Raw genomic sequence first — 25,614 nt, forward strand, 5'->3', positions numbered from 1 at the left:
CTCCATACGCTTGTTTTGGCAGGTTCTCCTGGTGCTTCAAACACCATCTAGTGTATAATTTGTGACCTCTTGAGATCGAGCCCCCGGCTTCCTGTCTTTGATGTCAGCTGCTGCGTGAGAGGCTCACTGAGATAAAGTATTTTACGACATCTTTTTTTTGTAATTTGTTCCTCCTCCTCTTTTTAAGGTGGTTTATTATTATGAAGGCAATTTAAATCAACCAGGAGATCGAGGATCCAGGTGATAGCTCACCACGCCCATCTCCAGTTTCGCAGCACACACATGCTAAACATTCACATTCTACCCTATTCTAATGTTTGCAGACCGATCAGTATTCATCCCCAATCAGACTCCAGAGGGTGACGGGGGATTATCTCTATTACCGAATAAACAAGGCCTTCGCTGGGTTCTGGTGGTCTCCTCTTTACCTCTGCATGCTAACCCGTGGCCTCTCTGCGCTATACCTCCGCCGGTTGTAGCTTCTCTGTTTTCAGACTAAAAAAAAAAAAAAAATGTTTTCCATTCCTGGGCCAATGAATGCCACCTTTGTCCCTTCATCCTCCATCTTGTGTGAGAAAGCCCCCCTCGCTGCACTCACCAAGCCTGCACAAACTTAACCTCTTCCCCCCTTTCCACCTCACACAGGAAAAGAAACATACCGGGTCTGGTGCTCTGATTCAGGCTCAGTAATCTGGAGGTCTGGGTGAAGCCCTGGTTTGGAGACCACTTTGGACAGACAGCTTTAGGGTCTTTTGGGGACCCTAAAACTGCTGAAATGTGTTTGGAATAGCATTTTGCTGATTCAGATAAAAAAAAAAAAAATCTACGTTTGGATCATAAAACAGATAACTGGTTTAACAGCATCCAATAACTTAAGAAGAGATGGCCAAAAGATGTAGACTATCAATCGTTATTCATGAACTATTTAAAACAGTTTATGCTTGAAAATGTGCGATAATAAACACTGTAAGAGATACGTATTAGTTCTAAAGCAACAAAGCAGCGGGACACCAATTACTTATCCACATTACACCAATTACTCTGCCATCTTCATAGGATTGATGCTTATTTTTCCAAAATTACCCAAAAGCCCCTCTGGGCCTCACAACACATCTCAGACTACCACACAGCTCTCACGGTGGACCGAATGTTTTATTATCACGGAGGGAAAGTGCCTGAATCACCTTCATTTAATCCATTTCCAGTTTCTGTCGAGACTAAAACCCGCGACCAGAGACCCGTGTAAGACTATGTCTGTACGCTGATCATTTGATACTGAGGAGAAGCGTGAATTATGAACGGCGCGTCGTGAAATAAGCTCCTTATTAGAAACGCTTGTAGAGATTTAATGCATTAAATCGATGCGTCTCTCAAATGAAAGGGTTAGGGCCGTTATCCCTGAACACCCAGAGAGAGAGGAGTTCAAATCTCTTCTCTACAAGGATCCTCACACACACACACACACACACACACACACACACACACACACACACATACATACACACACACACACACACACACACACACACACACACAAGATAGAGCTAGAGAGATGGTGTGAGGTATCTATCTATCTATCTATCTATCTATCTATCTATCTATCCATCTATCCATCCATCCATCCATCCATCTATCCATCCATCCATCCATCCATCCATCTATCCATCCATCTATCCATCCATCTATCCATCTATCTATCCATCTATCTATCCATCCATCATGTTGGATTTCCACTTCAGAGATCTTTTAAATTATATTTAAACATTTTTAAAGTTGTTCTGTCCATGCAGACGATCAGTCAGTCCAAAGTGTTGGACTTTGGACTTTGGCAGACTTCATTGTCTGAATAGATGAATACCTTTAAGCCTAATGAGCGACTTTCCAATAGACCAAAAGCAGCTATACGTATATATAATCAGTATTTTCAACACGTGTATATATATATATATATGGCTGGACAGCATACGTACTGTTTTGGTTCACTCTCACCGCTCTCAGCAGTAGGCATCTGTTTTCAGGGGGAAAGCTGTGAAAACCCACTGTTCTCTAGCTGCTCAGCGAACTATGCTGAACATAGTGGAGAGCATTTAGCAGCTGAAGAGCCAGATATTTCCTTTAGGGGTCGATCTGTAAGTTGAGCCAAGTCTGACGAGGTAAAGCTGAGGCTGACAAAACTGAGTCTAAGTCGCCCTAAAATGGCCATTCTCCACACGATGAACTCATTTTTGATTTAGGTAATATCTTTGGCCGTTGCTCTGGCATTGCCCTCGGGTCAAACGTAACATCTTCTGCCCCAGCGATAAGACAAGAGCAGCAAATGCAACCCAAGCGGTTTTCATTTCAGGTGTGCGATGAGCATTACAGCCTCACGGGGGCGCCGGCGGGGCTATTTAGCCTTGTTGCATTGGTAATTACCTGTAAATGACCGTTTTTAAGTATTCTCTATTTCTTTTGTTTTTTTTTCTCATCAAAGCTTCCTCTATTCCCTTTGTTTGAGACAAAAGTGACATAATTACAGTTAAAAAAGGCTCTTTGAGGGCGCTGCTGGCGTCTTATCTGTCCTCTGACGATTCCCGTTTGGTTAATTACAACCAGAACATCGAGACACAGTCACTTTTTTCATGAGGATCGGGAGACATTGTGGGACGCTGTCCACCCTCGGGGGCCTGGACCGTCCCCCCCCCCCTCCCCCCCGTCACCACTCTGTGTGTACACAGAGGACCTCAGCCTCCCGTTCTGCTGCGGTCACCGTGCCGAAACCTAGACACCCTCTAGACCCCTGGAGCCTCTGTGCACCCGTACAGTTGTGAAAGGTCAGCCTCCCCCCCCCACCACCACCACCACCACCACCACCCTTCCCTCCTTCCGTCACTGCCATCTCTTCCCCCTCCTCCTTCATCCTCCCAGCCTCCACACCCTTCCTCGCCCACCAACCCCCATCCTCACCACGCAGCTATCCCACTGCCCTGCCATCTCGCAGCATTCCGCGGGCCGTGCACACAGAGGCCTATTGTGTGTGTGCCGGGGGAGACGGCAGCAATACAGTCAGAGCAAGCAGAGCAAAAGGGATGTGTAGAGGCCGAAGGGAACACAGTATCCCTGCTGTACGTCGAGCTGAACTTGTAGCAGCTCTCGGTGACATTGCTGCAACGTGGTTTTAGGAGAGAGCAGCGGAAGGTGAATGTTGAATGATTGCTCCGCAGTTCTCAGCTGTGCTCCTTTAGATCGTACGTCCTCTGCACTTGTAGGATGCTATAAATGGAGGCAGTAGATTCTTCAGCGTCTCTAGATTTATCATGTTTTCTCTGACGAGGCATAATCAACTGGTCTCTTTTTACTTTCTTTCATATTTCAGAGTGGTTTTTGGTTTCTTGGCTATTTTTACTATTTCAGTCTTTTCTTTTTTTAGGAGCTGTAAAAGCCCGTGTTAACATCTGTAATAGAATAGGCTCCCATTCATCCCCCGAGTTAAAGCCGCTTCCAACAGAAACCGCACCTCCGTCTTTCTTTTACGCGACACGGCAACAATGACTTGACCGGACACAGCAAACCTAACGCAAAATGGCAGCAGTATACTGCCTCTGTTGTCTAAACGCCACACATTATTTATCCAGCTGGGTAACCGGCTGTTCAAAGTCTTGAAAAGGTTTTTTTCCGTTGCTGGTGTATCCTCAGTAAACCTGAGATCAGGAAAACCAGGAAGAGGACAAAACACAAAAAGACGAGATGCCTTTTGATCCCAAAAGAGTTGGTAGATCTGGTGGACGAGAGCTAAGATGGCTTTGAATCTTTCTTTCCTGTATGTGGAATGAGGGGGAGGGGGGGGGCTCTCTAAAAGGTTGTGACCCTGGAATTACTGTGCCTCTCCTCATGACAAAGACCCCCTTTCAAGCCCACTCACCTGGGCTATCTGGAGAGAGGTACACGATACAGATCACACAGGCGTTTCATCACCCTTCTGGCTCGACCTCACAATAGATAATTATGCCATCTATGTGCTATTTCGTCAGGAATTCTCTGCGGAGGTAAACGAATCCTGTTGCAAATCTCCTGGACAATTAAAGTGCATAGTGACATACAGGCACGAATGATAATATTTCACTTCTGAATACAGAAAGTGTCACGCCTGTCTGGAGGGGAACGTCCTTCTGTTGTGATCGTTCTTTTAACTGGATCTCACAGCCTCCAAACAGACAAGGCTCTCAGGAGGTTCGGCCGCCGTGTGAACGTGACGTAACCGCGCCGTCGATCGGTCAGCTCGACACTTTGAGGTTTGTCTAAAGTCTGCGGATTAATCCGTAATCCAGGAGACTAGACCGGAACAAACAACCCCACTGACCCATTGTTGAGTTCCCACAACCTGAGAGTTGAACTGCGCATGGCTCCTCATTATTCTGGAGGATTTAGCATCGATTTTCCTTTTTTTTTTATAAAATATGAATTCTAGCTGTCAGGTAAAAGTAAAAAGACACAATGTTCAGTTCAGAGGATTTGAGTTTAGTTACGCAACAGTTAGACGAAAACTAGCTTTAATCACACAATGATTTTTGTGAATTTCAACATTATTTTATGGCTAAAAAAACAGATTTTGCAAGTTTTTTTTTCAATTTTAGGTTTGTTATCAGTTTTCTTAAACCTACTCTGGTTTATATTGTTTTAGCTAAGTTGTTAGAAAAGTCTGACCCAGGACTAGAAAGACCAGGTTCAGGACAGGTCTGGAAAAGATCTGCTATTGATTTTACTTAGAAGTATTAAGACAGATAGAACAATAGACATACAGTAGCTTATTTGATGAAGACAATACTGTAAACAGCCGTAGAATATATTATTCTTTAAAAATGGAACATCATTGTATCATGTATGTGTACACCATACCAACACTATACTAATCAGTACTTTAGTACAAAGGTTTTACTTTCATTAAATAACATATTGGGTGATTGTAACATCTGAGATTTGCTCCGTCAGCTGTGAGACTGGGGGACTCGGATCTCGACCTGTGCTCCCTTTCTAATGTGAAAGTGAAGGTGCACCTCTTGGCCGGGCCAAGCAGGTCAAGAGAGGAAGGAGGGCTTGAGTTTAAAAAAAGAAGAAAAAAAAAAAAAAAGAAGGAGTAGATGCTGCTGGACTGAGGGGAGGGAGGTGAGGTTCGGGTTTCAGCCTGACAGGGGGTCTGGGGGAAGGACTGGTATTTTGGAATATACGAAGATCCATACAAGGCACAGTGGACATAAAACCGCGCTGCTTGCCCTGACGCGGTGGGTGCAGAGTGCCAGCTGGGGCCCCACGTTGGATTTCACTTAGATTTTGGAGGGTTTGACTGCATGGTGCCATAAGTCTCTGGGAACACACGCTTCAACACACCACTGACTGAAAAGCCTGGTCTCGTCCATCCCTTCACTTCTCACCCAAGCTACTGTCTAATATTTAGACATGTTCGGCTTTGTGGATTCAAGGACTGTTCTGCTACTCGTAGCGTCCCAAGTTGTTTTACTATCCGTGGTCAGATGTCAGCAAGAGGACGACCGTAAGTTGCACTTAAGTTTTTCTTAACTTCTTCTTCTTCTTCTTCTTCTTCTTCTTTTTAATTGCAAAAAAAAAAAAAAAAATGTGTGTACTGTTACTCTGATGACGTTGCTGCCTTCCCAGCCTCCTCTACCCGATGCCTCGGAAGAATAGCGAAAAGTAAATCCAGAGCTGGAGGTGTGGTGTCAAATGATGAGCGGGAACCTAAGCTATACGGCCGGCATCACATGCTATCGTACAGTCATGCACTTCATTGTTTCTGCTGATGTGAGTGTAGAAAATGGCACCAGCCGTCTTTCCGAGTAAGCCGGTCCACGTCTTTCTGTGGGACAGGTGAGGCTGTCAAGGCACATCAGTGTGGGACGGAGGACAAGGTGAACAAGTGTCCGTTTGTCCTCACCTGCGTCCTGCTGGGTTTGCTCAAACTGTAGTTTTTTACGCAACAAAATCTTACTTAATCAAGCTTATTGATGCCTTAAATGCTGTTGGATTACCCCCCCCCCTACCATTATGTAGAAGAAACACTTTGTCAGACAAATCAGGATTTCAGAAAATGTGAGTTTTTCTTTTTATGTTAAAAGACATGTAGAAAATATGCAAACCTCACCCCACAGGATTTTGTGTGGAGCAGATTCGGAGGTCTTCTTGATGTGAAGTGACGGGGGTCAGACAGAGCTTGACCCCAGGCTAGCAGGCTCAAAGGGTAGCGGCAAGGGAGTGGGACAGAGGACAGGGTGGACAGCGGGGAGTCGACAGACGATGGACACATAGTGTGTATTTATAGAAAGATGGACTTAACCGCTTCCAGTTCTTTCTCTTATAGCATTTATACGCTTTAAGCGTTACATAGATTGCAGAGGTTTTCAGCAGCCACTTTCTGATCAGGGGGCTAAACCTCCTTGTGACGCGTACGCGCTAAGTATCACTTCGGCTTCAAAAACAAACAGCAGCAGTTGGAAGGCCACAGCCCCTAAGCTGAGCACATTAAACAAAACAGCCATTCTTAATTCCCCCCCCCCCCCCCCCCGAGGCGTTTGCACTGGCGCTCCACACAGCTACGGGATCCAGATGGAGAAATCTAGAAGGACCCGTGTGTTTACTCAAGGCAGCAGCTCGTCAAACGGGCAACAGTATCCCTGTAAGGGAGGTTCATTCATTAGCAGGCGGCCTGCAGGTCAAACACACTCAGCCGGCGACGTGAAATACCTCGACCGCGGCTTCAGACACAGCCGCCAACTGTGGCTCTTGTTGACATTACATTTTAATGCAGCAGTAAAAAAAAAAAAAAAATTCTTATGATTACTTCTTTAGCTATTTTTAGTGTATTTTTTTTTTTTTGGGGGGGGGGGGGGGGTCAGACCACCACCTGTCCATCAGCATCAAAGGAACAAAACCACTTCCTATTCATTGACATCAAGTATGTGTTTTAGCATGTAATGCTGTTTCTTGAACGTCACCTTTTTGTGTACTTTTGCACTACATCATGAAGTGTTCAGAGCGTTTTGTTTTTTTTGATGCAGGATAACTTTTACCTCTCTCCTTCCTCCTCCACCTCCATCTCACCCCCACACTGCTTTGACTCCTCCTACTTCCTTGCCGTGCCCCTTGACCCCCCTTTCATCCTCTCATTCCCTCACAACACCTACTTCACAAACCCCAATACCTCTCTAACTCTCTCTCTCTCTCTCTCTTGAACCATCCTCTGTGTCTCCCCCCCCCCACCCCCACCCCCTCCTCCTCCTCTGTCCACCTGCCACGCGCCCCCTGCTGGCCACCACAGAGGAGGCAGGCGGCTGCATCCAGGACGGCCAGCAGTATAATGATAAGGATGTGTGGAAGCCCGAGCCGTGTCGCATCTGTGTGTGCGACAGCGGAGCGGTTCTGTGTGATGAGATAATCTGCGAGGAGATCAAAGAATGTGCCAACCCTCTCATCCCATCTGGAGAGTGCTGTCCCATCTGCCCCGCCGATGCCAGTGCCCCCATTGGTTGTAATTTATTTATTCACATACCTATAAATAAATTACTCTCTTAGCTTGCATTTATCTCTCCCTGGCTCACACTTTGGAATGGAGGAACTTGCTTTAGGATCCAAATTTGCTGCCCGATCGGGGGGGGTTTTGCAAGCAGTCGTCGATGATTGTCTCTAAATGGGACTTTTTAAGAGATTTGGCTGCTCTGAAAACATTTTAGCTTTATGATTTTTGGAATTAGTCAATAACGATAATGACGTTCCCTATTCCAAAGTGGCCCCTCTACACGCTTGGTTTGGATGGAGAGCAGACAAAGCGACATTAACAGGATCCTCTCTGTTCCCGTGTGGAAGTGGATGAATCCTGTCATGTGTTGTCTGGCTCTCGGCTAAACCAGTAGAGACGCCTCCTGCTTTAACTCATGACTAAGATGAAGCCTACTTTTCATGCTCGATGATTTATTGGACCCACTTGGAAGTCTTCTGCAAAATGAAGGCGTCTTCAGGCCTTCTAGGTATGAGGCCTCATGTCGAGACTATCTAGATGAATCCAAGGCCAACGTAACGAAACGCTGTAGTCCTGCAGTCCTGCAGTCCTGTAGTCCTGTAGTCCTGTAGTCCTGTAGTCCTTTAGTCCTGTAGTCCTTTAGTCCTGTAGTCCTGTAGTCCTTTAGTCCTTTAGTCTCGATTTGACAGATTTATCCAAATAAATAGGTACAAAGCTGTTAAAGGCAGAGTTGTGGTTTTATGTTTGAAATAGAATAAGTTTAAGATCACTTAAACATGAATTAATTTCCTATCACTACGGCTGCTACGGCTTTACTTCCTTTCACGTTTTGCTTAAATGATCTAAACACTTAGATCTCATCTCCTGGTCCATGCTTGCTTCTGCTTTACATTTCCCCATTAATATAACCTGGATGGGTTGTCGGCCGTTGGGTTTGGTGAATGGTGTTTGATCCCCTTCTAGCATCCTTCTCAGTCTCTTCTCCTAAGAATCACAGACTAGGATTTAAATCGGTCAAGCGTCTGAAGTGTTTCTACTCGCTCGTGCATTTTTAATGTTCTGTTCTTCTTTTCCTCCCTTCACACATCCAATCTGCAACATCAGAGACATTTGGTGCTAAGGTGAGGCCGCGGGGTTGTGGGGAAAATACCGGCATCCGTTCATTCAACGAGTAACTTTCATATCTGTAGCTCTGAGTGGTTTGTTTCTGGCCACTGACATCACTTCTTTCTGTTATCACCCAGGGCCAGAAAGGTGAACCAGGAGAGATTGCAGATGTAAGTATGAATCCTGTCAAACTGAAGTCTCATTGCTGTACAACAACCCTCCACTCCAAAAGACATCATCAGCCTGAGAACACATGGTCCAACACAACCTTCCTTTTCTACGTTGCTATTATTCGGAATGAATGATTTGCAGACTTTTGTTTTCATTTGTTTGGGGAACTTTAAATGTCCAAAACTGTGCCCATCCGTTTCCACAATCATCACCTTTACACATTTAAAACACATATAACTATACTTCACAAGTTCTTGCTTTCGTCGGACACAAATTTATCTCCAAACACTGAAAAACGATCCGTTGTTTTGTTGATTATCCTACTTTTTCTTGAGTTTAAAGCACGTTTAATCATTAGAGGGGCAATTTCTACTACAATGCCCAACAATCCCTCATTGAACTTTATATTACACCAGGAACCCCCCCCCCCCCTGCATTCCTTAGACATAATGAACCCAATCAAATCCTCTTAGGTCCTCTCAGCAACTTTGCTGCAAAGTGCACATGTCAGGTGGACAGAGTGGGGTTAAGAGGAGGTGATGTTTTCATTAAAAACCCCTGACCTGTCAAATGAAATCCTCATCAGACTGCGTTTGTAGCTTGATGTCCCGCCTCCTGCGAAGCCGGAATGTTCTTCTTCTAATTCCAACTTAACCGGACACAATGTGAACGATCGGTCTTCTAATAAAGAGTAATTGACGAAAGCTTTCCTTTTCACCGTTGTGCAGGTCGTAGGACCAAAAGGACCACCGGGCCCTATGGTAAATATTACACAGTTTACTAAGAATCTTTGGTTTATTGCGTTTATTCTACACTTATTCAAGCATTGTTTGATGATAAATATGTATTGGTTGACAATCTTATGATTCTAAATAGGAGTTTAATTCATCCTGGGGGTCTTACTGAGACAATTATCTTTGTGGGTTTTTTTGCAGGGCCCCTCAGGTGAGCAGGGAGGACGCGGAGAAGCTGGCGCTAAGGGCGATAAGGTAAGAGATACGGTAACACGCCGCTCTGATCATCATAATAACTGAGTTCTGTAACAGTTTAGACTTCTTCTGCAAATGTCTTTGTTGTGAAACGACATCATTTCTGACCTGGACTCTCCTCTAGTAGTCCCGATGAACCTTGAGAAAATCACCTGCTCTGTTTTTCCCTAGGGAAATATTGGACCTCGTGGAAGAGATGGTGAGCCCGGCATCCCTGGAAACCCCGGACCCCCCGGATCACCTGGACCTGCAGGACTTGGAGGGGTGAGTCTCTGGGGCACTTCTGTAACACATGGCAGAAACGACAATTCCATTTTTTTTATTCCTCATATCACACGGGGATAGGAATGATTAGCTAAACATTCAAACAGAGGTATGAATATATGACTTAACAGTAAACTGTTGATGTCAATCACAAGAATGAAAGAACTCTTATTTAACCAGGCGAAGTAAAAACATCTTATTTACAATGGCGGCCTGTCAAATCAAGACACATCAGAGTCTTAACAATCACTCAATCCTCTGTTGGTCTCTTAGCTCTCTTGGTAGTCATTTTTTATTGCTTTATTGCTAAATGACTTATTTTGAAGAAATGTATGAACACACCTTTGGTGAACACAAGACTTAAAGCGCTGCTTTTGCGCGATTCTTTGCGGAGAAACTCAGCTTCACAGTTCTGTGAAAGATCAAATCAACTAATCCATTAGACGGCAAAATCATAAAAGTGTTTGCCGACTAATCATTCCTTCGTGTCGGACAGACCTGGAAGAATGTGAAGCCTGTCTTTCCACTTCCTCTCACGGTAACCGATCCACCATTTGGGTCGTTAATTCAGTGAATGCAGCCCACTCAGCTCAGGCCGGATAATAGCCGCTCTAGCTGACCGTCGGTCTCGGTCTGCTTTGCGTTGTTTCAGAACTTTGCTGCTCAGATGGCCGGAGGTTTCGATGAGAAGTCCGGAGGCGCTCAGATGGGTGTGATGCAGGGACCGATGGTGAGCAGACCTACGTCTATGTTCTCGTTTCATCTCTCACAATGGCAGAAAGCTCTGCTGCCACAGATACATGGAGAACAATAAGGACTACAATGCCGCCACCTTGTGGTTCAGTAGTTTCACTTCAAGCTACCTGATTGATTCCCGGGTTAACTTCCTCTGTTTGTCTTGTGTGTCTCCTTCAGGGTCCCATGGGTCCTCGTGGTCCCCCTGGACCTAGTGGAGCTCCTGTAAGTACACTCATCACAGCACAACATCACTGTGTGATCGGTCATCATAATCAAACAGCTGCTGGAGGAACATATAGAGAAGAGTCGTTGGCACGAACGGATACGTCTTTATTCATTTTGTCATTTGTTCCTGCAGGGCCCACAAGGTTTCCAAGGTGGACCTGGAGAGGCAGGAGAGCCTGGTCCCGCTGTAAGTATTAACGCGTATCCCAGAATGCATCTGTGTGTCCAACAGACACCGCGCTGTGGTGTTTAGGGTTGAACAGCAGCACCTGCTTCCACAGAAACAAACGCTGATTATGAATGACATTATAAGCATATTTAAGCTGTTTGAATTCTTCTTCTTCTTCATCGCCCAATTTTGCAATTTTGTGTGTTTGCCTTTTGCGGCACAAAAAGTCTCATTTCTAATTGTCTTACTCATGACTGACCTTTGTTTGTAGGGAGCATTGGGACCTCGTGGACCACCTGGACCTTCTGGAAAACCTGGTAGCGATGTAAGTGTCGAGGCCTCATCCTTGTATGAAACTCACAGCTCAGTAACACATAAACACAACACTTACAGACTACTTTTTTTTAAGCTCCCTACCCTGCTAATGTACCACCAGAGGGCAGCCTCTTGACAGCGCTGCTGAGAATGACGATATATACGTTCCTCTACTGTAAAGTGCAGCGCTGCTACATCTCATCGAGCAGACGCTCCAGGAAATAAATCATCCCACTTCCTGTTTGTTCCTAGGGTGACGCTGGCAAACCTGGAAAAGCTGGTGAGCGTGGACCTGCAGGGCCTCAGGTGAGTCACTCCAGGATCACAACGCATGTCAAAGTCTAAAGAGGAAAATAGAAGTGAGGTTCAGTTCGTTTTTTTTTCTATTATAGGGAGCTCGTGGATTCCCTGGAACTCCTGGACTTCCTGGAATCAAAGGACACAGAGTGAGTGTTTCAAACCTTGCGCATGCAACTTGCGACTCGTTCTCATTCGTTGCACCCCGAAGGACTGACTGATGTGTCTCTGTAGGGTCACCCTGGTCTGGATGGAGCTAAGGGAGAGACCGGTGCCGCAGGAGCCAAGGTGAGACCGCAATATCGTGATGACGTCGTTGGAATCGTTCCGCAAATATTCCCAATTTTTGTTTCCCGCTCGCTTCTTCTCATTTCTCCGATCTCTGTTCCCGTCAGGGCGAGTCTGGTTCCTCCGGAGAGAACGGCGCCCCTGGACCCATGGTGAGTCTCCCGTGCCTTTTCTGCTCTGCGATATTATTTGATATTTGCAGAATGTGAATACATTTAATTAAGCTGCGTGTTTCATAATGATCAAGATAAAACTGATCTTGTGTCGCAGGGCCCACGTGGTCTGCCCGGCGAGAGGGGACGTTCTGGAGCTGCCGGAGCTGCAGTGAGTAACAAACCGATGCATCGAGACGTCTCTAGTTTTCTGTGCCAACTTAAAGCAACATATCATCTCTTCATTGCGGTGAACACAACTGACTATCCTGTGTCTTCACGCTTCAGGGTGCCCGTGGAAATGATGGTCTGCCCGGTCCTGCTGGTCCACCTGTGAGTATCGTAGTTCCCCACTCTTGCATCCAATTTAAATTTTGTAATGTTTTGTCTCTGGATAACACATCAACAAAGCGATGAGACGTGAAACCCTAACCAGCAGGTTTTCTTTGCTCTGTCCACAGGGACCCGTCGGTCCTGCTGGAGCTCCCGGTTTCCCAGGATCTCCAGGATCCAAGGTTTGTGCAGATCCCACTATCACAAAGTAGTATTTCATATCCTGTGGCAGACATTACGTTGTAAAATAAAGCCTGGCGAGTGTCACTTGAAGCATCCGTGGTTCAGGTTCTACTCCTGAAGTTCTTTCAGGCCGTTGATCTCTCTTCAGTCTGCTAACATGGAGTCTGCCTCGTTCTTCTAGTTACTGTTTTTCATACACAGGCGATCGGCTTCAGTAGTATAATCTACGAAAGAAAAAGATGCATTAATTGTCCATAAACGTATATATCTGGGTACATGTAAGAACAGGTACTAAACTCACCCTTATCTTCAGGATGTAAACGATGTTAATGATAAGTTATTGTGTCCTGTCAGGGAGAAGCTGGTCCTACTGGAGCCCGTGGATCTGAAGGAGCACAGGGACCTCGCGGAGAGGCCGGTACCCCAGGATCCCCTGGACCCTCCGGAGCATCGGTTCGTGAACCATCAACCTGATCGTCCAGACTTTTGATTGGCTACGTAGAGCGGTACCATTCTTGCACTTTGGCGTTTGTTGCTTACGAACTTCTTCTTCTCTGTCGGTGTAGGGTAACCCCGGTACTGATGGTATTCCTGGATCTAAAGGATCTGCTGTAAGTCCACTCTCTGTATTCATGGTTTTAGAGTCCTCCATAGTTTCTTATACATTATTCTGATATGTTGTTGTGCTTTTTTTTCTTCCCTGAAGGGTGGTGCTGGTATTGCTGGTGCTCCTGGATTCCCCGGCCCTCGTGGCCCACCTGGACCACAGGGAGCCACAGGACCTCTGGGGCCAAAGGGACAGTCTGTAAGTCACCTGGGAATAATGTAAATCATCTGTGAAGCCCTCCTGCTGGTTTGTGTTGTGGTTATTTATTGTTGTGGCTGTCCTCTTTCTTGCCGTTTTTAGGGAGACCCTGGTCTTCCTGGATTCAAAGGTGAAGCTGGACCCAAAGGAGAGCTTGTAAGTATATGCTAAGTATACCACTTTGAAGCATCTTTTGGAGTTAGACCACAGAGGAGATTTACTGACACATCTTCATTTCTCCAGGGCCCCATTGGTCCTCTAGGGGCCCCTGGTCCTGCCGGTGAAGAAGGAAAGAGAGGCGCCAGAGGAGAGCCTGGATCTGCCGGACCACTTGGACCTCCAGGAGAGAGAGTCAGTCATCAGGATGTTCAACAACATTTGCCAAAAAGTGACATTTATAGAGTGCTTGTTGCTATTTTATGCAAAATCTAATCAAACGCAACTCTGATTCTTTCCAGGGAGCTCCTGGTAACCGTGGTTTCCCAGGTCAGGACGGTCTTGCTGGCGCTAAGGTAAGGCCCGTCAGAACTGATCTCGGCTCACTGACACCGTGAACAGATGATCTGAGCGCCGCAGCACCAACCCAAGATGCTGTTACTGAACCGGCTGATATATCTTCTCTACTTCAGGGTGCCCCCGGTGACCGCGGTGTTCCTGGTGCTGCTGGGCCCAAAGGTGTTGGTGGAGATCCCGGACGCACAGGAGAGTCCGGCCTCCCCGGAGCCAGAGTGAGTCAGAGCAGTCAGACAGCGTTAATGTAGCCTTTTGTCTTAAACCAGAGGGACGTTCAGCGCGGCTTGTTTTTGATGATCTCTTAACACGTGTGGTCCTTTCACAGGGTCTCACCGGTCGTCCCGGAGATGCTGGTCCTCAAGGCAAAGTTGGACCTTCTGTGAGTACAACATGTATCCCGTCACGCTCATGAAAGGTTGCAGCATTTCAGTTACAAAAGAAGAAGACATTTTTAAAAAGATCTCAAGCAAAAAAATCATCACTAGCAGCAGTTTGATTTGTCGTGAAATGCTGGCGTCACAATTTAACAGCAAAAATACACAAAAAGTGAGGATGTGGTCTTCTATAATTAGACACTTAAACACACAGATACAGTACAGCCGACCCACGCGGAGTGGCTTCCCAGCAGTATTTTTAAACAAACCTGAAAATAGCACTTTATTGCACAAACACAGGAAACATAACAACCCTTAATTCAGCGCCCGATCTGAAAGGACAGCCTCGTGTTGAATAAGACTATAGACTGTAGCGCGACTCATTGTAGTGCGACCCGAGTGCTGACCTCCTACCTTTTGCGTCTTCGACAGGGTGCTTCTGGTGAGGACGGTCGCCCCGGCCCCCCCGGCCCTCAGGGAGCCCGTGGACAGCCAGGAGTGATGGGATTCCCTGGACCAAAGGGAGCCAATGTGAGTACAGTAGGAGCACATACAAGCATAATGAAAACCTGATCATATATATATATATATATATATATATATATATATATATATATATATATATATATATATATACATACATACATACGGTCTAAATACATCCATGTCAGTAGTACAGCTTTTCAGAAGCCAAATATTACCACTAGTACTACTACTACTACTACTGTCGGTTAGCTCGTAGCACTCCAAGCTAAAGAGACTTCCTACGGATCGTTTAGTGTGGTTTCTCTTCAACAGGGTGAAGCTGGAAAGACAGGAGAGAAGGGTCTTGTGGGTCGTCCCGGTTTGAGAGTGAGTACATTTTTCCCACATGAATACAAAAAAAAACCCCATCACAAATGGATTCATGGTCTCCAGATCACTTTGATCTAAATACTCCTCTTTGAACAGGGTCTGTCTGGAAAAGATGGTGAGACTGGTTCATCTGGACCTTCTGGCCCCGCTGTGAGTATTTCACTGTTTAGCTACATGAGGTGAGATTGTGTTTTCCACTTGCTCTTTGTCCCCGACTGACCCCCCCCTGTGCCTGGGTCTGTCATAGGGGCCTGCTGGAGAGAGAGGAGAGCAAGGACAGCCTGGACCTTCCGGCTTCCAGGTGAGTTTGATTTCTCTTCAAATCCCAGAAAACACCGGTCTTGGGAAAAAAACGCGAGATTATTAAAATGATTGATATTCAATATGACTTTATAGCGTGTTGCACAGGCAAGTTATTCAGGAAGCCAGCAGACGTAGGTCTATATTTATAGACGTCATATAATGAATCCCTTTCTTGGACAGGGTCTGCCTGGACCATCTGGTGCCCCAGGAGAGGCTGGAAAGCCTGGAGACCAGGTGAGTGACACTGACTAACCAACATTACTGTGGATTTACTTCATCTGCTGGTCGATTGTGGCTGACAACCCTTTAGACACAGACTGCGTCCGCCTGCATGAAAACCACTCCTGAGAAGAACAGCGTGATGCAGCAAAGCTGAGCTGAAACAAACTAATGTATTCCTGTAGAAGATCGCAGCGCTAATGCTCAATGTTAATCATCAACTGGCTGTTAAACACACTCATACATCTTATTATCGTTAAACTTTAACATTAAACTTGAAGTTAAAATGACTAATCGACCTTACAAACAAACATTAGTAGTTTAACGTTGCAGTTGAGTTAACATTATAGTCTCTGTTTCACATTTTATTAGTCTATTTTAGTCATTTTATCTTGTTTTTTTACTGCAGAGTGTTTTTTACTTTCATTGCATTGCAACATTCGGGATTGCAGTTATATTTAGTTGTAAGATGAATTGTCGTATTCTTACTGGGATGAACCGTGAAAGCTCAGCAGAGGGGTTTTTTTACGACACAGATGTTTAGATGCGCGTAATAAATCCGTGTCTTTTCTCTGTGCAGGGTGTTTCTGGAGAGGGCGGAGTTCCTGGTGCTGTTGGACCCAGAGTGAGTTTCCATGTTGTTAAAGCTTCACGTCTTCATTTCCAAAACGCACGATTCACACATCAATATTCCGACTGATAGGATTCAACAAGCACTCCTTTACACCGTGTCTTGTTTCTGGCGTTGACTCAGAGGCTCTTTGTCTCCTAACAGGGTGAGCGTGGTTTCCCTGGTGAGAGGGGCGGTGCTGGAGCTCAGGGTCTTCAGGGACCTCGTGGACTTCCCGGAACACCTGGAACTGATGGACCCAAGGTCAGTGGATGACCGTGATACAGATTTTGAGTTGAGAATCAAATCGACTAGATCTATGTTTGTTGAACATGTGAAAAGATCTGCAAAAGTCTTTTTCATCAACTTATTCTTTTGATGTTCTTGAAAGGCCAAAATTTAAAAGACGCCTCATTGTTGGTGTTACATGTTCATTTTGCTACCTTTGGACAGAGCTAGGCTAGCTGTTCCCCCCCTGTTTCCAGTCTTTATGCTAAGCTAAGCTAACTGGCTGGCTGCGCCGTACGAACATAAGAGACCTTCTCATCTAACTCTCAGCCAGAGGACAAATAAGCACATTTTTTGCCAAAATGCCAAACTATTCCTTGAAATTATTTAAGAAAAAGCTTTGAAGATCTTTCCGGTCTAATCATTTCTTCATGTTGAACGTGGACGCGCAGCTTTGGTCAAGTTGTCCTTTTCTGAGAAATGAAGAGACTATATTAAGACATATTTAAGGCTTTTCACATTACTCATATATTTCTTGTTTTGCCCGGAAAAAGAGGACCAGCATGTCAACTCAATTAGTTCAACAACTTTGACTTGACAAGTTATCTCCTAATTCTAACTCAGGGAGCCATTGGACCTAATGGAGCTGCCGGAACCCAGGGCCCCCCCGGCCTGCAGGGTATGCCTGGAGAGAGAGGAACTGGTGGAATCTCAGGAGCCAAGGGAGACAGAGTGAGTGGTGGATTCTTCAAAGTGGACGTTTGGTTTGACATCGTGCATAATATTATCGAGTTAAATGGCACATTTAATAGAGGCGAAATGTCACGACCAGAGGCCTTTGTAGTTCGATTAACACGCCGCTCCCTTCTCTGTCCGACAGGGCGACAACGGACAGAAAGGACCCGAGGGAGCTCCTGGAAAGGACGGCGGAAGAGTGAGTTCAAAATGAAGACCGCAAGAACCACATTCGATCGCGTCCGAACTGTATTATCTATAACTGGTATCCATGCTCTCTCTTCCTCAGGGTTTGACTGGTCCTATTGGTCCTCCTGGCCCATCTGGACCCAACGGCGCCAAGGTAAAAAAAAAACATACCCTGTGTCACCCTTTTGGATTGTTAATTAAAGGGAAATGTCATCGATCGGTTTGACTGACTGGTTCTCTCCTATCCAGGGAGAAACTGGAGCTGGTGGCCCCACTGGTGCCACTGGTGTTCGTGGTGCTCCTGTAAGTACCTCCTCTTTGTCATGCGTGCAACAAGGAATCTGATGATCTCAGGGAGGAACACATAACGGATCTGATGGATAACTTTGGGGGGCAGGGGCTTTGTGCGTAATCAATAATGTCTTAAAATCGATTCTAGGCTCGGTGAGATGTGCCAAATGTTTCCTAGACCAAGTTAAAAATCTAACAGCAGAGCTGATGAGCAACAACAAACATGGTGTCAAAGAATAATAATAATAAACAGCTTGAATACATCTCACCCCAAGCTCTCCTGTCCTCTTGCAGGGTGACCGTGGTGAGATCGGTCCTCATGGGCCCGCCGGCTTCGCTGGACCTCCTGTGAGTAAAGTCAACGCAGCACCCGTTGGTTAAAATGAAACAACTGAAAGATGGTTTTAATATAATAACGTTACTTTTCTGTTTAAAATGTCCAGGGTTCAGATGGTCAGCCTGGCGCTAAGGGAGAGCTTGGGGAGTCTGGACAGAAGGGCGAAGGTGGTTCTCCTGGACCTCAGGGACCATCTGGTGCTCCTGGACCTGTGGTGGGTATTTTTTTTTTGTATTCTTATTATATCAATAAAGTCCAGGAAACCTGATCTAGAGGTCTTAGGTCACGTGTCTGGATCTCAACAGTGCTTTGAAGTCACTGTAGTGTAATATCAAGATGACTAATCGCTCTTTGTCTTTTTCAGGGACCTACTGGTGTATCTGGACCTAAAGGTGCACGTGGTGCTCAGGGTGCTGCTGTAAGTAACTCCTATGTTTACGTAATCACAGGAAGAATCCGTCGCAAAAGTACTTACCGCTGAATTCAGATTCATTCATTCATTCATTCATTGACTTTTTTTTTAAAGAGCTAAGATAAGGAGCGGAAAGCAAAAAATATCAAACGCTCACTAATCCTCTAATTCCGACTCCTCGGTTTCTTTTGATGGTGAATTGCTCATTTTTGGGAGTATTGGACTGTTGGACCAGACAGAACTAGCCATTTGAAGGCGGCGACTTGGGCGTTTAGGAAATTGTTAAAAGGCATATTTAATTTTTTTTAAATATCTGTTGACCAAGCAGTTCGAGAGAACAGAGAAGACCATCATCAGATTAGTTGATGATGGACATAATCATCAGTTTCTTCCCTAAAGGAATGCATAAACACAACGCACACAATATCAGGGGTAGCTAAGTTACATGTAATACATACGGTATGATTTAGATTTGCTGACTCTTTCCTGGTTATAGCGCTTCTTCCTAATGTACCTTACATTACACATCCAACAGGTTGGGTGTGTTTATGTTTACTGACGTCTTTTTCTCTTTGAAAGGGCGCTACTGGTTTCCCTGGTGCTGCTGGCAGAGTTGGATCTCCTGGCCCTAACGTGAGTGTTTCATCAATAAACAAATTCCTAGAAAGGGGAAATCAATTTACTCGGTCGATCTGAAGCGATTTGTGTACTTGTTGTTTTTGAGTGTGTTTTTCTGCTCTTACCCTCTCTCTTTCCGTAACAGGGTAACCCGGGTTCTGCTGGCCCCGCTGGCTCTGCTGGTAAAGACGGACCAAAGGGTGCTCGCGGTGATGCCGGCCTCCCGGGAAGACAGGGAGACAGTGGTCTCCGTGGACCTGCTGGCGCACAAGGAGAGAAGGGAGAGGCTGGAGAGGATGGACCACCTGTGAGTATTATTTTGCGCCTCACAGGAACACATTCAGCTGCTGTTATTCACAAATAAAGTGGATGAAAACTGCACCTCGCTGAATGTTCTGCACACTTCGGATTCAGTCCGGTTACAAGAACATTTTCACGACTCAGTCTTCTCTTTCCTGACTCTGTAGGGTGTCGATGGGCCTTCAGGTCCCGCGGGTCTGGGTGGATCTCGTGGTATTGTTGGTTTGCCCGGTCAGCGTGGAGAGAGAGGTTTCGCTGGTCTCCCTGGACCTTCTGTAAGTGTTTTCTTCAGCATTTAGCTTCCATGTAAGCTGTTTGAAAACTCGATAAGAGACACGTTTAAGATTAGCAGATTATTCTGTCGGCCTTCGACGTCAAAGGAGCTTCTGGAATCTGATGACGATGTTCCCTCTGTGTTTAGGGAGAGCCTGGTAAACAAGGAGCTTCTGGCTCTGCTGGCGACCGTGGACCTCCTGGACCTGTGGGACCCCCTGGACTTACTGGGCCTTCTGGAGAGACTGGCAGAGAGGTCAGACCTACAGAATGTCACGAATGTCAGGACAGCTGTCCTGTCAGTCGTGCATCACGTTACGGCTGTAGGAACATCATGTCATCTTGATCCATCTGTCACATCATTAAAAATATCTGTCTCCGCATCTCAGGGTTCCGCTGGATCAGATGGACCTCCTGGTAGAGACGGATCTACTGGAATCAAGGTGAGAGACTTCAGCCTCACACGAAACTCTAGTCCGGCAAATCCCGCAGTCTGACTGAAGTCTACTAGGTCTGTTGTTTTCCTGAGTCATCACCTTGTTGTCCTCCTGCAGGGAGAGCGAGGTAACACCGGTCCCGCCGGCGCCCCTGGAGCTCCCGGTGCCCCCGGTTCCACCGGACCCGTCGGACCCCTCGGCAAGCAGGGAGACAGAGGAGAGGGCGTAAGTAACGCGACGTCCTGTAAGGCCCACAGGCAAAAGGCCCAGTGTCAGGCACCGATCCATATTTTTTGACCCACACTGTTGTTTCTTTCTTTAGGGCGCTCAAGGACCTGCAGGGCCCTCTGGACCCAGCGGCGCTAGAGGGATGGCTGTGAGTATCACCATCTCTAACGGCAACAATACTATTATGTTTTTATTTTAATTTGATACAGCTAAGAGTGCTACACATAGGCAGCCATGCATCTTAATACATGTTAAACCTTTAATCCAGGGACCCCAAGGACCACGTGGGGACAAGGGAGAGAGTGGCGAGGCTGGAGAGAGGGGACAGAAGGGTCACCGTGGATTCACTGGTCTGCAGGGTCTTCCCGGACCTCCTGTGAGTAATCCACGTCTAATAGTCTGATACTCCAGACCACTTCTGATCCGTCCGCTCCGTCATCTAATCTGTCGTTGTCCTCCGTCCTAACAGGGTTCCTCTGGAGATTCTGGAGCCGCCGGACCCGCCGGACCAAACGGAGCTAAGGTGTGAAAGCAGAGCACAGAAAAAAATATCTCTTCTTCCGTTTCCATCCTTGCAGCTTTAACGCCTCATATATGTGACGGTAATGGAGGGCACGGGTTAGTCTTTTTTGTAATTCTCAAATCACCTGAAGAAGACGGCGACGGGGAAAGGCCACGTGCTTTAATTACCCGCCGCTGCGATAAGAGCGGCCGCCGAGGCATTTTCTGTAATTACTCTCCGCTCAGAGAAGAGGCAGACGGACAGGAGGGGCCGCGATTTTGTGAAACCACTCCCGCCGAGATCAGAAATGGACTTCAATATGTATTCTAGATTAGCTAAGCGCTCGGCCCGATAAGGGAAATGAAGAGAAATGTCGCCACGCGAATGCTCTTCATGCATAATGAGGCAGAAGGGTTTGGAGGTGATTGGGGTAATAGAGAGGAACTGCTGGCACATTTGAATTGCTTAATCAGATTTTTTTTATTTTTTATTCAGACTGCATGATGGATCTAAAAAAAAGAAAAGAAATAACCAGCACAGCTCCGCAATTTGAATAGAAAGCACAAGAACGTTAGCATCCACTGACACTCGCTGTTTCTATAGGGACCACCTGGACCATCCGGACCTGCTGGCAAAGACGGATCAAATGGACTGCTTGGCCCCATTGGACCCCCCGGACCTCGTGGACGTTCTGGAGAGTCTGGTCCTGCTGTACGTAACATGTCCTGAATATAAATTAACCTCCACTAAGCATCTATACTGGACTTTTTCAACGCTGTCTCTCTACACCTGATTGTACCGGAATGCCCACCTGATCCATTTCCCCCGCTAACAGGGTCCTCCTGGTAACGCCGGACCCCCTGGCCCACCTGGTCCTCCTGGCCCAGGCATCGACATGTCGGCCTTCGCCGGTCTGGGTCAGACCGAGAAGTCCCCCGATCCTCTCAGGTACATGAGGGCCGACGAGGCCTCCAGCTCCCTGAGGCAGCATGACGTGGAGGTCGATTCCACGCTGAAGACGCTCAACAGCCAGATCGAGAACCTGCGCAGCCCCGACGGCAGCCAGAAGAACCCCGCTCGCACCTGCAGAGACCTGAAGCTGTGCCACCCTGAGTGGAAGAGTGGTGAGTAGGCCCGGGGGAGTCGAACATGATAAAGAAGTGAAAGTGTGTGAATGATTCCCTGCATGAATATAGTTATATTTAAGGTCATATTCTTAGTACTGAGGAAAAGTGGCAGAAAAAACCAAGACAGGAACGTCATTACTACTGCGAACAAGATCAGCTTTCCTCTCATCTTCAACAAAACGCAGATCCCTTGATGTCCAAACCCGACCTAGAAATGCTAATAAATGCGTCGCTCCTTATTAACCCACGTCTCTCACCTCTCCAGGTAACTACTGGGTTGATCCCAACATCGGCTGCATAGCCGACGCCATCAAGGTCTTCTGCAACATGGAGAGCGGAGAGACCTGCGTCTCCGCGGGCATCGCCGAGATACCGAAGAAGAACTGGTGGACCAGCAAGGGCAAGGACCGCAAACACGTCTGGTTCGGAGAGACCATGAACGGAGGATTCCACGTGAGTGCACTCTAACGATACAAGGCTTCGGATAAAGTCCGTTAAATCTGAACTTAATGATCCCTAAACGTGAAAACCCCCGCTAACGAATTTCCCCTTCGACCCGTCCCGCGGCCGTGCAGTTCAACTACGCCGAGGACGGCCCCATCGCCAACGCCGGCAGCATCCAGCTGACCTTCTTGAGGCTCCTGTCCACCGAAGCGTCCCAGAACCTCACCTACCACTGCAAGAACAGCGTAGCCTACATGGACCAGGCCACAGGCAACCTGAAGAAGGCCCTGAAGCTGCAGGGCTCCAACGACGTGGAGATCCGCGCAGAGGGCACCAGTCGCTTCACGTACACCGTGTTGGAGGACGGCTGCAAGGTGAGGCTTCTGCAAAAACAGAGCCAGAAACGGAATGAATCTTTCTTGTGTTTTATATATATATATATTGTCAGTGTATTGTGAGACTGCTGTTAACACATTCCTGTACCTCTCAAACCAACAGAAACATACAGACCGGTGGGGCAAGACTGTCTTTGAGTACAAAACACAGAAGACCACCCGTCTGCCAATCGTGGACATTGCTCCCATGGACATCGGCGGAGCGGATCAGGAGTTCGGCGTCGAAGTAGGCGCAGTCTGCTTCTTGTAAAGTGGAATATCACAATGGCCCCCCAAAAGAAACACAGGAAATAAATAAACTCAACCAATGAAACACTACACACACACACACACACTTCCACAATAAAGAAGACTGGAAATTATAAAAGAAAATTGATACTTTTTCCTCTCACAACGAAGTGCTCTCCAAGTCGTACTCCCTGGATGTTAGCGCTGAAGGGCACCGGCAATATCTGTACACCACACCAGCATTCTCTGTCAACCCTGCTTTCCTGAGATCCAGTCATGTGTCCCATGGCCCACTGTTGACGGGAACGAGTCAGAGCCAAGGAGGAAGAGGGACCAAGCGAACAAGTTATGGAGAACAGACGCATGACTTGATGTCACTTATTTATTGTCTAACCCGAATGGGCCGAGTTGAGGTAGGACTGGACGGGTTTACTTTGTAAGTAAGACAAGCCCCCTTTCCACTACAGAACAGCCGCACAGCCTCTGTCCCAGTCCTACTCCACCTCCCTCCATGTTTCCCTCCTGACACACAAATACGGCATTTTGAATCAGTGTAGACCAAAAATAAATATCCTCAGTAAAAAAAAAATCAAATCCAGGTGCTCCAGGCTCGTCCATCGTCAGCGGGAGCAGAACCTTTACTGTGTATTATAAATCCTTGGTTCTATTGTTGTAAAAGTCTGTGTTTATAAACAAACCAGATGGTTTTATATATATATATATATATTTCCACATTATGTGTGTACATGTGTCTTTATGCACACCAACACTTTTTTGGAAAGTGAGGTTACATTTGGGATGTACCCCTTGAAGGCCCAGTTCTCATCCATAACAAAACAAAAAAAAAAAAGAAGTTGTTTTCAAAAGAATTTGAGGGAAATTTGTTTTGATTTCTTTTATTGTAGTCATCCAGATTGTTTAAAGCTACCTCACGCTGAAAAACAAAAAGTGAAAATGTTGAGTTTAAATCTGCGCTGACCAAAAAAAAAAAAATTTGCTTTCAGTGGAATCTGGGGCTGTATGGCCATCTTTGCTTTGGGTTGCTCTCTCTTCAGAAGGTGCTATGAGTTCTGTAATTCAGTCCTCCTCCCCCCCCCCCCCCCCCCCCCCCAACCCCCCCCCCCCAACCATTACCCCAATTCCCACTAGCCTCACACCACACACTCACACTCCATCCTGGAGGAGGGGGTGCAGTCGGGATAAGACAGGGGAGACTTAAGAGGCCGACCGAGGACGGTGGCTCAAAAAAATAAAAAACAACCAGGGTGGGTTGTCTCTGTGTGTGTGTGAGGGCGTGTACATTTTTTTAATTAATTTTATTACGATCATTTTTGTTTTTATTTTGTTACACTTCTAATTGATGTAAATTGGAAAAATAAAAGGAAAACCGAATTAAGAATGAAGTTGATTTTTAATTTGAGTTTTGAATAAAAACAGAAATGGCGTGCGGACGCGTTTCTACTCTCACCAGAACCGCTCATTGTGTGCTTAAATGTTGAGTGTTTATCCTTTGTTACTCTTGACTGTGAGTGCATAGTCCGTGTGTGTGTGTGAGCGTGTGAAAGTTAAAGACTGTGATGCAAGTGTGTATTTTCATATGAGAGTCTCCTAACAACAGGAACAGACGTACTGTATTTGTTCTGCGGTGTCAGGGTGGGGCTGGGCGTAGACGGCTCCTGTTTTGTCTGAACTAATAGGCATAAATAAAGAACATTTTTCTTGACTGGAATCGAGTATTTCGTAGAGTAACGATGCGTCGGCGTCTTGTACCGTAGCCGGTTTCCTCTCCGGTCTGTCCTGAGTAATAAAAGCTTGACTTAAGCCTTCACAGCGACATATTCTTATTCCAAATAGAGCCGTAAACGTACAACCTACGTGTGCAGATATAGATGAGGACTGACGTGAATATGCTAGTTATTCTGCTTGTGAAACAACAAACGGCAATAAAAATTAGGACTGGAGCATTGGAGAGTACGACATGTAAAGAACGCAGTTATATAGCGTCTTATAGACATCTGATGAACTGACGTCACGCTGGGGCTGAAGACTAAAAGTTTTGAAAATAAAATTAAAATAAAATCCGAGGTTTGATGTTAGAAAGAAGTGATCGAACCAGAACTTCTGTAGCTGCTCCTCATTTCAGCTTGAGGCGACATTAGCTGCTAGACCGAGCTGTTGAGTTGCATTGTTGGTAATGTAGTTGCTGTGACTTTGGAAAGAAACATAAATGTTATTACTAGGATTTAATCTGGTTTTTTTAAAAAGATATTTTGGAGCCGGTTCAAGACCACCCACCATCTATTTCTCCTTAAGTAGCTCCTACATTTCTTATGCGCAATGCATTGTGGGAGAATTGAGCAGATTTCGTATATATATTCTATCTCCTTTGTGAGTACATCGGAGGAGTAGTTTTTAAACTTAAAGAGTAAATGTTTCAGTGTCTATTTGGTTTGAGT

At 46.1% G+C, this 25,614-nt stretch overlaps 1 protein-coding gene across 1 annotated transcript; it reads left to right on the forward strand.

The window, feature by feature from the left end:
• The first annotated feature begins 5,433 nt into the window (after positions 1 to 5,433).
• Positions 5,434 to 23,798, forward strand: LOC137886982 (collagen alpha-1(II) chain-like). Its single transcript, XM_068729724.1, has 54 exons — positions 5,434 to 5,527; positions 7,307 to 7,513; positions 8,609 to 8,625; positions 8,749 to 8,781; positions 9,511 to 9,543; positions 9,718 to 9,771; positions 9,943 to 10,035; positions 10,688 to 10,765; positions 10,951 to 10,995; positions 11,132 to 11,185; positions 11,439 to 11,492; positions 11,735 to 11,788; positions 11,875 to 11,928; positions 12,014 to 12,067; positions 12,175 to 12,219; positions 12,338 to 12,391; positions 12,508 to 12,552; positions 12,681 to 12,734; positions 13,090 to 13,188; positions 13,302 to 13,346; positions 13,442 to 13,540; positions 13,643 to 13,696; positions 13,784 to 13,891; positions 13,999 to 14,052; positions 14,170 to 14,268; positions 14,379 to 14,432; positions 14,860 to 14,958; positions 15,226 to 15,279; positions 15,379 to 15,432; positions 15,530 to 15,583; positions 15,766 to 15,819; positions 16,385 to 16,429; positions 16,580 to 16,678; positions 17,267 to 17,374; positions 17,523 to 17,576; positions 17,667 to 17,720; positions 17,816 to 17,869; positions 18,152 to 18,205; positions 18,301 to 18,408; positions 18,559 to 18,612; positions 19,186 to 19,239; positions 19,370 to 19,531; positions 19,692 to 19,799; positions 19,946 to 20,053; positions 20,187 to 20,240; positions 20,352 to 20,459; positions 20,557 to 20,610; positions 20,731 to 20,838; positions 20,932 to 20,985; positions 21,568 to 21,675; positions 21,800 to 22,088; positions 22,357 to 22,544; positions 22,667 to 22,909; positions 23,034 to 23,798. The coding sequence occupies exons 1-54, from the start codon at positions 5,434 to 5,436 to the stop codon at positions 23,178 to 23,180; spliced, it is 4,464 nt and encodes a 1,487-aa protein (XP_068585825.1). The 3' UTR covers positions 23,181 to 23,798.
• The last annotated feature ends 1,816 nt before the right edge of the window (positions 23,799 to 25,614 follow it).

This window comes from Cebidichthys violaceus, unplaced genomic scaffold (genome assembly GCF_023349555.1).
Source record: "Cebidichthys violaceus isolate CVI_PGR_0920_01 unplaced genomic scaffold, fCebVio1.0.p SCAF_47, whole genome shotgun sequence".
In the NCBI taxonomy this organism is placed as follows: Eukaryota; Metazoa; Chordata; class Actinopteri; order Perciformes; family Stichaeidae; genus Cebidichthys; species Cebidichthys violaceus.